This window comes from Gobio gobio, assembly GCF_949357685.1.
Source record: "Gobio gobio genome assembly, chromosome: 20".
NCBI classification, from domain to species: domain Eukaryota; kingdom Metazoa; phylum Chordata; class Actinopteri; order Cypriniformes; family Gobionidae; genus Gobio; species Gobio gobio.
In genome coordinates, this window is record NC_137113.1 from 30943565 (window position 1) to 30955591 (window position 12027).

At 39.3% G+C, this 12027-nt stretch overlaps 1 protein-coding gene across 4 annotated transcripts in view; it reads left to right on the plus strand.

The window, feature by feature from the left end:
* Nucleotides 1-12027, plus strand: part of plxdc1 (plexin domain containing 1) — a 582117-nt gene that overhangs the window by 176350 nt on the left and 393740 nt on the right. For all 4 annotated transcript variants that reach the window (XM_079846240.1, XM_079846241.1, XM_079846242.1 and 1 more), the window contains exons 3-4: nucleotides 6864-7007; nucleotides 7176-7245. In XM_079846240.1, the coding sequence (XP_079702366.1) occupies nucleotides 6864-7007; nucleotides 7176-7245 (214 nt within the window). The remainder of the gene's footprint in view (nucleotides 1-6863; nucleotides 7008-7175; nucleotides 7246-12027) is intronic.

Genomic DNA, 12027 nt, shown 5'->3' on the forward strand with positions numbered 1-12027 from the left:
CCTCTGGGTGTTGTGCCTTTTTAACACAATGCGAGGAGGTGTTCTCTCTTCAGTCTACCACATATGCGGAGGAACGTTCCAAGGTTGCCTTCGTTGTCTCTCTCCTCACGGGACGGGCTCGCGACTGGGGGACGGCTCTCTGGGAGGCTAGTTCCGTGTGCTGTCAGCAATTCGCTACCTTTAAGGAGGAAATGATAAGGGTGTTTGATCGCTCCGTCTTCGGAAAGGAAGCTTATTGGCAGCTTGCCGCCTTGTGCCAGGGTAAGCGTTCCGCTACTGACTTTGCCATTGAGTTTCAGACTTTGGAAGCTACCTATGAATGGAACGAACCCGCTCTTTCTGCACATTTCCTGGACGGGTTAAATGACGAGCTCAAGGATGAGATTTTTGCACGAGAGATTCCTTCCCAGTTTAACCAACTGGCGGAGCTGGCGATCCGCCTTGACAAGTGGTTTGATCTGCGTCGACGTGCACGCGGTAGCAACCCCGAGCAACCGAGGTATCCTTCCACCGCACCCTTTTCTGAATCAAGTTCTGATCCTGAACCAATGCAGCTGGGGAGAACACGGATTTTTTCCACCGAATGTCAACGGCGCATACAGGAGGGTCTCTGCCTGTACTGTGGCGGCTCTGGTCATTACGCGGCTACCGTCCAGTAAAAGCAAGAGCTTGCCAGTAGTTCGGGGAGTACTGGTGAGCGCAACCCCCATGTCCCCACTTCACAAGAACCGCACTATGTTTGATACTGTTGTGCGCTGGCGGGGCTCTTCATTTCCCTGTTCTGTCCTTATTGACTCCGGTGCTGAGGGAAACTTCATGGATGAGAGCTGGGCTATTGAACATGGTATTCCCTTACGGGAACTGTCTGATCCCCCCACTGCCTTTGCATTAGATGGCCGTGTGCTGTCTAACATTCATAGAGCCTCCATAACAGTGAGTCTCACCATTTCTGGTAATCACCAAGAGACTATTGATATTTTTACTTTTCAATCCCCACTAGCCCCTATTGTTTTGGGTCACCCATGGTTACAACCAGGGCTCTGAACCGGTTCAAGGAACGAAAACGAAAACCGGAAACGAACAAAATTTTAAGAGGAACAAAAAAGAAAACGAAATCAAAATCAATTTGAATCGTTCTGGAAAGAAACATTAATTTGAAATGACCATTAACCGGTTAATAACGTTATTTTATCGTTCTCTTTACTATTTTTATTTGGCAGTGACCAATCATGAATTGAGTAGTACAGCATGTGACGTTGACGGATCAAGCGTGAGTGAAATGCCCGCGCCCCAGTCATCTATGAATCTACCGTCAGTGCAGAGCACGCATTTACATGCCTCAAGTACATTTCTTTCCTCACTGAGGTCTACAATGAAAGCGCAGGTATTGGAGGACATTCTTTTCGAACGTTTAAATAAGCAGTACGGACTTTAAGCTCAAATAGACTGATTTAGGTTAGTTTATGGATTTCGTTTAAGCCTATCCTAGTAGGCTATCATCTATCAAACATTTTTCCTATAGTCTTTCAGATTGCCAATACAGGACAGGTCAATGTTTTCTATAGACGGTTGATGCTTCGTATTAAATGGTATGTTATATTGCATTAAATGATCAAGCTTTATTAGCTGACTGAATTTGATTATGTGATGCAAGGATGTGTTGCGCAGTGTTTGCTTTGAAATTAGCAGTTGACGATGCATTAATGGTTATCCAGTTTATTTATTCTTTATTCACAATTTTTTTTTAAAACAAGTCGTGTTGAAAAAAAGTTATGTAACGTTACAAAGAATATTATCACTCTTCTGAAAAGAATTAGGCATAAGAGGGACACATGTATTTCTGTTGTGGTTTTAAAAATGTTATGAAATAAATATTCAAGTTTAATTACCATGCGTTATATTATTATTGAGTGAAAATAAGTCTATTTATACATATTTGTTTAAAGTATAGGCTAAATTAAAATAACGTTATTAACCGGTATTTTTTCAAATCAAACCGTTTTCGGAACAGTAATGTTTATTGAGGAACGCAAAAACGGAAACGCTATAATATCGATTCTGCTCGGAGTGAACCGATTGATATTTTTGTCCGTTTTTAAGCCCTGGTTACAACAGTATAATCCCCAGATTAATTGGGTGGAGGGGTCTATTTTATCTTGGAGTTTACCGTGTCATGTCAAGTGTCTTGTGTCTGCTGTCCCCGCTGTCTCTTCTATCTCTGTTTTTCAGGAGGAGTATATTGATCTTTCTAGGGTTCCTGAGAAGTACCATGATCTGCGGGCAGTGTTCAGTCGTTCACGGGCCACCTCTCTCCCTCCCCATCGACCATACGATTGTAGCATCGATCTTCGCCCTGGTTCGACCCCACCTCGCGGGAGGTTATATTCTCTATCTGCACCGAGCGTGAAGCGCTAGAGAAGTATTTGTCTTAGTCCTTGTCCGCGGGAACTATTGTCCAGTCCTCCTCTCCTGCCGGGGCGGGGTTTTTTTTCGTGAAGAATGACGACTCGCTGCGTCCCTGCATTGATTATCGAGGGCTGAACGACATCACCATTAAGAACCGGTATCCGTTACCGTTGATGTCGTCAGCCTTTGAGATCTTGCAGGGAGCGAGAATCTTCACGAAACTGGACCTCCGCAATGCGTATCATTTAGTACGCATTAAGGAAGGAGACGAGTGGAAGACTGCGTTCAATACCCCTCTAGGCCACTTTGAATACCGCGTTCTTCCTTTCGGGCTGGTAAACGTTCCCGCAGTTTTTCAGGCGCTTGTAAATGACGTTTTGAGAGATATGCTAAATGTCTTCGTCTTTGTGTAATTAGACGATATACTAATTTTCTCGTCCTCGCTTGAGGAGCATGTCCAACACGTACGATGCGTGTTACAGCGCCTTTTAGAGAATCGTCTTTTCATTAAGGCAGAGAAATGCGAATTTCATTCCGAGTCTGTAACGTTTCTCTGTTCCATTGTGTCGGCAGAGGGGGTTAGTATGGATTCCGCTAAGTCACAGGCTGTCTTTGATTGGCCCGTTCCCGATTCCCGTACGGCTCTTCAGCGTTTCCTGGGATTTGCACATTTTTATCGACGGTTTATCCGTAATTTCAGTCAGATTGCAGCTCCCCTTACCACCCTCACTTCTGTCAAATCACGTTTTCTCTGGTCCGATTCCGCTCAGCTCTCCTTCGAACGTCTGAAGAGGTTATTCTCCTCTGCACCTATCTTAGTTACACCTGACCCCCAGAGACAGTTCATTGTGGAGGTTGACGCTTCAGATGTGGGTGTGGGAGCGGTTTTGTCACAACGCTCGTCTATTGATAACAAGATCCATCCGTGCGCTTTCTACTCTCACAGGCTTTCACCCACAGAACAAAATTATGATGTGGGACACCGTGAGCTTTTGGCCATTCGGCTGGCTCTCTGGGAGTGGCATCATTGGCTAGAGGGGGCGGCCGTTCCGTTTATCGTCTGGACGGACCACAGAAACCTTGAATATATTCGTTCTGCTAAGAGGTTAAATTTGCACCAAGCCTGATGGTCACTTATTTTTGGATGGTTTGACTTCACCATTTCTCTCAGACCAGGCTCTAAGAACCTTGAGCCTGACGCGCTTTCTTGTCATTTCGGCTCCTCGGGGGAGGGTTCCACCACCGAGTCCATTTTGCCTAAGGGCTGTGTGGTTAGTGCGCTCGTCTGGGGGGTCGAACGGTCTGTTAAAAGAGCGCTCGCCCACGTTACGGTTCCTCAAGGTTGCCCAGAGGGTAGATTGTTTGTTCCTAAGACTGTTCGATCCGCCGTTCTCCGCTGGGGTCACGCTTCCAAGTTTGCCGCTCTCCCTGGGGTGAGGGGTACCTTGGCCACAGCTCGCCAGCGTTTTTGGTGGCCGTCTATGACTCACAAGGTTCGTAAATTCGTGGCTGCCTGTCCTGCCTGTGCCCAGGCTAAGTCCGGTAATTCTATTCCCACGGGTCTGCTCCAACCCGTGTATTCTCACATGTGTTTACAACACAAACTTGCCAGTATCTATATTTAAACATGACAACAAAAGAACAGACTATAGAACAGAAGAGAAAGTATGTGTAAAGAGAGAGTGTAAGTGTTTGTGTTAGTATTTGTGTGTGAGAATGTGTGTATTTGCTTCTATGTTCTGCCTTGAACACAGTCTTACTGAATTTTACTGTTGAATTTTAATAATAATTGTCTCTCAAGGTATTTACAATTCTGTCTTGATCTTTTATCTGTGAGAAGGAGTCCTGCGTCATCCTCTTTCTCCTCCCCATATACTCGAAAGGCCTTCAAAAACTTTGAGCCAAGTGCTGTCATCGTAATCTTTCCTCTGATTTTGTACTCTGAGCGAATTTCCTCTAAAGCTGCAGCAGTGACATCAAATGTGTGCAAACCTGTCATATATCTGCAATCCAAGGCTGCCGGACATCTCTCTAAAGATGTTTTTTTCAATCCAATGGCAGGTGACCCTAAAGTAACTGCGCTGCCTGGCTAACCAGTAGTCTGCTGTAGTAGATACATAATCAACATCATTTAATTTCTTGACAAGTGCACTTTTCATATTTTCAAACGCATCCTGTATTTTAAGGGCATAATATTTTCCTTGTCATCACTGAGCACTGAGGTTGCAAAGTTTCTATAAAAGGGGTGGTTGATAAGGTTTTTTAGAAGGCTTAATGGGGTGCAGTCTAACACGTTTTCATGCTTTGCTTTATAAATAAAACACATTATTTTTCACATCATTTAGCTTTATTCTACACCACCGTGTCCCTTCTCGTAAAAACTGATGATTTCCTAGTTCTATGAAGCCCCTCCCTGGGATTCGCTAACCTCCTAGTGATTTGATTCGGCTGCTCTGGAGAAAACGGTGATGTCATCCAGCTCATTTCAATTATCATATAGTGACAATGCGGGCTGATCAGTAATTTAGTTGAAAATTTTATTTGAATATTTAGTTGAAAATTTAGTGTCCCCCAACTGAGCAAGCCAAGCCAAAGGTGACAGTTATCAGGTGGCGTAATGGAGAAAAATAAACCTTGGGAGAAACCAGGCTCAGTCAGGGTGCCAGTTCTCCTCTGGCCAACGAACAAACAGTGTATAATTATGATTCTGGCAACATTACAGGTCAGAAGTCATATTAGATAGGAATATTTGAAAGATCGGAGTCATCACACCGGAGACGGGTTTATTGTGGATGCCGTGACGATGAGGCAATTATTAGATAGGAATATTCGAAAGATCGCAGTCATAGCGCCGGAGTCGGGTTTATTGAGGATGTTGTGTTGATGAGGCAATGTCAGGGGGGAGTCTAATTGACACGGTCTCTGCAGACACTTCAGGGATGCGTTGGTCATGTCTAGGCGCAGGTCCACCATCTGATCTGGGTATGGCCCGGATCCGGCTGACTACAGTAAACCTCGGGATAAACAGAGAGACTAACATTAGCGTAGATGCCATTCTTTTTATGATGTAACGTGTACATCAGGTGTTATGGGAAGTGTTCCCGGTTCCGGCAGACCTAGTTAAGCCTAGTTGACCTAGTGACCTAGTTAATGCTGACCTAGTTAGACAACATCACTGATTATAATGGGTTCAATTGTCTTTTGTTTTGTCACATCGCGCCACTCGCGTCTGGTGTAGATACGGCGTCAGTCCAGTGTCCATAGGAAGGCAGAACAAAAAGAACCTGCAATCGGGGTGAAAATTACAGCGACGGCACGGCAACAACACTACTACTTAACTCTTCCTTTTCTCTAACGCAGCCCAACATGGCCTCACCCCCTTTGTTGTGTATTCCCAGGGGCAGGATTTATGTAAATTTTAGGGTTAGTGATGTCACTAACCCGGGAGGAAGCTTGTGTAGTCCCTAACAGCGATTTGTTGTAATCCTTAAAAAGCGATTTCTGTAAAAGAAAATATCTCGACTTATTAGCTGCTTGCTAGACAGAGATAAATGGGCTCACCCCAAATATCTATGACATTCTGATCCAGAGACATTATCTCACAAAATTTGTGCCAATGTTAAGTCTATGGAACTTTTTTGCCTAGTCCACACGCCAGATCGTCACAGCAGTGTTTTCCTCAATAAGCTGCAAGATTTGACACCTGATTAATGGGTCTATGACAGATGGTGCGGGATGAGTAAGGTGCCTAAATTTTGTACGGAAGTTGCATGTGAGATGATAATTATAGTAATGCTTCACTTCGCAAGCACCAATAATAAGTACGAGTTATAATAATAGTGATACATTGCTTTGCAAATACCACTAACTAGACATGTACATTTTCTGAAGAAAATGTTAGTGGTGCTTGCCGTGTCAAAGTGCTGAGATGGTTGCACTAGGCAGTAGCTTGGGTCTTTTGCATGTTTGCTAGAAAGCTAACTCCCACGTCTGTGCAATGTTCTGGTGCTGAGATATGGCTTTTTCATTTTGCTATACGAATGCTAGGGTGCTCTAAATGCGTGTTGATAATTACAGACTTATTTCCCGTCTGAATTTACCCCATTCATGGATCTACGACAAATGGTGCAGTCCAGAAAAAGATTTTTTCCAGAAAAAGATGAAAAATATTAATAATAATAGACGAATTTATAACATTTTATACATTCTCGCTTATAAATGGAACATAATGCACCCTTCTGAAATGTTTTTATTTTCATACTTTATGTATGCCCTTCTGTATGTATCCCCCACCCCCCAGAGAAAAATATTGATAAATTATTTGCAGTGCATTGTCCTTATCTGATTCTTTTGACCTGTTCTTCCTAATCCTGTTAATCATATTAAATGATCATCTAATGATGAATGTTTTATGGACATACAGTATCATTCACATATTCTCTCTATTTGTCTCTAAGGGGGACTCTCAGAGGTACTACTCCTGGCACAGTTTTGGTCCTGGTGACAAACGTACACAGGAACTGTGGGTGAATCTGGATTCAGTGCATGAAGGACCTGTAAGAGTGCACACTATCCTGTCCAACACACATCGACAGGCATCGGTGAGACAATCACACACATATATTCCTGTATTTTTGTGGAAATAAGCACTTGGCTCACATGGATGACAATGAAACATCTTATTCTAGCTTGTAATTATGTTGTTACTTGGCATTTTAACTCCCTGCCTACATTTCCTGTTTTTTTTCTTTATCATATTCCTTTGCTAGCGGGTGGCACTAACCTTTAACTTCCCTTTCTATGGACACCAAGTGAGACAAATCACCATAGCAACTGGAGGTATTGTATATAGACTCTGTTCACCTATCTCCTCTATAAGGTCATTAAAAAAACGTCAGACTGGTTTGTGTTTTCCTTAGCAATTGGGGGAAATTGGTTATTTTTGCGTTTTTCCGAGCAATTTATTTCTTCTGGGTGAACGTCACAGGATCTGATGTCTATGTCAGCCTGTTCTGAGCATATTTATTCATGAGAATGAACTCTTTTAACCCAATCACTGCACTGTATTAGCAACGAGATCATTTTACAGCAAGAAATCAAACAACATGTAACAACATTTCGGTTTCTGCACCGAATGTCGCGATGAGTTTAACAACACTCGCAATGCGGATCAAAGATCATATATGGACTGGAGTAAGCTTGTTTTCACGTTTAATGGACATATTTCATTTACTATAGTGCTCTAAACATGAACCAGCACTGTGTATGCCCATATATTTAATCGTCTTCCTCAAATGAAATATGTGCAAATAAGGACACTAATACTGATCATGAATGCGATGACATGATGAATTATTCTGATACACTGAATAATTCGAAAATTAAAAGAAGAAATGACAAAAAAGTAGCTATGCTTTTATTCTTTCTGTGTTAAACTGACGTGTTTCATTTGTTCAGAGACTGTAGTTCTTGTAAATGTACTAAAAACTTTATTAGTCCTTTTAAATGTTCTTCCACGTTTCACCCTCATTCTTGGGAGTATACTGTCATATATATTTTTTAAAAATGCATCAAGGTGCCCTCAACTGTTTTTTGTTCTCCGCTGTCATATTTTAATATTCATGCGTCTGTATAATGAGTGTGTTGCAGGTCTGTGTTTTATTGGTTGTTGTCTCCCCTTTTCCCAACTTTTACTCTCCCACTTTTCCACAGCTTTACACGCCCATTTCTTGAGATTTTTCAACTCAGAAGTGTGAACGGCCATTTGTTCATGACATTTTAACACTGGCAAAGCAAAGGTGGTCACCCAACAGACACACGTTGTCACTAATGACTCATTAATTGTCGTGTAGAATTGCACAGTTGTCTTTTGTACATTTTTAAAAAAGCTACTGTTTAGAATTCACTGCAGTTTATGTTATGTTACAGTACAAAATCATTCCTAAATTGTTCCCTTTTGTATAGATAGTATTGAAATCGATAAATTATCCCACATACTGATGTTGTGCTCAATGAATAAGTGACCTACTATTGAGAAATTGGTAACAACTATTGTAAATAAAAATTAAAAATATATTAAAAAAAACTTAAAAAAAAAATTCTATTATAGTGGTCTCTATACAGACCCCTTCCCTAATTAGGCTCAGATAAATTGAGCACTAATGAGGAAGTATGTTTGTACTACACTACAAAATTATTAATGAGTTGTCCACTTTTGGATCGATTGTAATGAAATTGAAAGACTAACACCTGTGTAGGTGTTCAGCTACATCTAATTGTTTTGATTGTTTTCATTTTTTAGATTTGGTATATATATATATATATATATATATATATTAGTGCTGGGCATCGATTAAAAAAAATTAACTAATTAATCACACTTTTTTCTGTAATTAATCGCGATTAATCGCAAGTTTTTAATATTTTACGTTTTTAATATTTTGATATTGTAATCATTTCAATTACTCTCCAAATTAATGTATAAACAATTTAAAGACAGCATATTTTAAATATGTGTTGTATTGTCATATTTTTATGAATGAAGGCCAGTATCACTGATACTAAAGTGTCTATGAAACATTAATGATGTTACATTACAGTATAACTGAAAGCTCCCAATTTCAACATTTATTAGGCTTTAAAAAAACAACTTTTAATTTAAGTGAACTTAAAACAATCTTTACATAAACCCAAAATAATAAATGTTATATTTACCCATGGCCTTCCCTGTTATACATATACAGAAATGTAAGTTATCTTTATTAACTGCATAAGTAATAAATTAAATATAGATGAATCATCATTAAAGCTAAAATTTTCTCTGTTCCCGTTGTTCTTTGATGAACATTAATGACAGGCATCATCAGTGCTCCTGTCACTTTAAGAACAGCCGCGGATCTCACGCGCTGTCCCGCACATCTCATTTCCTCACAACTCTTTAAGTTCATTTAAGACGTTATTCAACTAATTTAAGACTCCTATTATGAGAATACTCAAAATCCTCTGTGTTATTGTTTGTTCAAGAGCAAAAGAGAACTCGATGTGAGCAGGAAACTGACGCGAGTCTATCTATGCGTCGAGTGTGTGTGTGTGTGTGTGTGTAGCTGACATGAGACGCATCCACACAGACAGGACACTGACACACACACACACACACACACACACACACACACACACACACACACACACACACACACACACACACACACACACACACACACACACACACACACACACACACACACACACACACAGAGGACATTGGCATACAGCGCGTTCGCTTGTGTCTTGTCAAGCTTGGAAGCATTTACATGAATAAGAGCGTGATGATCATGTAACGCTAAGCAAAAATGAATATAAAAACGGACACTGCGTTATTTGAGTTAAATATTTTTAATGCGTTAAGCTGAAAAATTTAATCGCCCGCGTTAACGCGTTAATTTGCCCAGCCCTAATATATATATATATATATATATATATATATATATATATATATATATATATATATATATATATATATATATATATATATATATATATATAGCCTATATAATACTGAAGAAATGTAGCAAATTGCTGTCTTATTCATTTTTGTATTATGTTTTTTAAAATCACTAGGACACATTTCTCAAAACTTAGGTCAGTTTTTCAAAACTCTTCACACAGTTCTCCTTACTTACTTACTGCTTGGCTCAGTAAATACCACATCCAAAACTCTTCGGTAACACTTTATACTAACTGCATGCTATGAATCATTTGTTAAGCATTAGCAAATTGTTAATTCAACATTTTTAAAACATTAATACAATTATTAAACACATTATAGATATCCTTATAAATCAAGAATAAAGCATTTAGCCTATAGCTGTATTTATAAACTGCTTATTAATGTATATTAATGCTTTATAAATGATGAATTAACTATTTACTAATGCTTAATTAATGATTCATAGAATGCAGCTATTATAAAGTGTTACCAACTCTTCATACATTTCTGTTATATCTAGTGTCTTGGTTTTGTTTCATGTTCATGTCTTCTGTTTGAGTTTAATCACAGTTCTGTTTCCTGTTTGGCTTGTGCTTCCCTTGTTTGTGTCATGTGATCCTGCCATGTGCTCCCTTTTCATGTGTTCTGACGTCATGTTCTGATTGGTTCTTTGTTCACAGGTGTCCCTTGTCTTGTAGTCTGTGTATTTTTTAGCCCTATTGTTTGTCATGTTCCCTTGTCTAGCTTTGTTTGTGTAACCCATTGTTGGTGAGTTCTACAGTATGTTCAAGTTTAGTCAAGTCAAGTCAAGTCATTGTTTATGTTGTGTTTGTTTAATAGATTGTTCACGCATCTTGTTTAAAATAAACTGCACTTGGGTTCTGCAAATTGCCTCCAGTGGACTCAATCGTTACAATGTCTCATATCAAATCTATCAAATTATTTTTCCATAACACTAGCAAATGTTTTCACCCAACAAACACACTTTGTCACTCATAAAATGATGACCTAAAAAAACATCAACGACAGGTAGTGTCAAACAATTTTTCTTCTGTAAAATGTCTTTATAAAACAAGAATGACAATATCTACTGTTCTGTAGTAATTCACTGTAGTATATGTTACATAGTCAATGATTACATTTACAGTAGAAGTAAATTATTTATACAGTTTTCCAAATTGCTAACAAGCATTGGTCAATACTAAAGCCACTTTTTCAAAACTCTTCATACAGTCTGCACTAACAACATTGATCTTAGCTAAATAGTTAATCTCGTCTCCAAAACTCCAATTCCAGAGAAAGGCTCCAGCCTCTCCACAACCCTACATAAGACAAGCGCTTTGGGAAATGGATGGAATTGATGGATGGAAAGATGTACAGTACTGTGAATGTTTTAGACCTCCCTCTCTCTGCCACTCTTCTTTCCCCAACAATGTATCTTTAATTAATTAATTAATTAGTTACAGTTACAGTTATATAGTGCTTTTCTAGGCACTCAAAGCACTTTACATAAAAAGAGGTAATCTCCTCATCCACCACCAATGTGCAGCATCCACCTGGATGATTGGTGGAGAGGAGACAGAGTGATGAAGCCAATCGTGTATATATATATATATATATATATATATATATATATATATATATATATATATATATATATATATATATATATATATATATATATATATATATATATATATATATATATATATATGGGAATGATTAGGAGGCCATGATGGACAGGGGCCAATGGGCAAATTTGGCCAGGATGCCGGGGTTACAGAGAGTCAGGACCTCGGTTTAACGTCTCATCCGAAGGACAGATCCATGTTTTCAAAGAAAATCATTCTGAAGCCATCCTGATTTACTAAAAGATGTCAGGGGTAAAAAAGATAATAAGAGAGACTAAAAATAGGAAACCTGGGTAAGCTTTCAGCTGAAATTGCAATGACTTGTGTTGGAATAATTATTATTTAATTTCATTGTAAATATTGTTTTATAAGGGAAACAAGTCAATTTAGCTCAAAAGGAATTATTAATTAATTTTTATTGGGAATTTTGAAAGAGCTACTCATTTTTAGCCTGACATCGTCATACTCAATTCTAGTCAGAATATGAGTCTGATACTGCTCCGT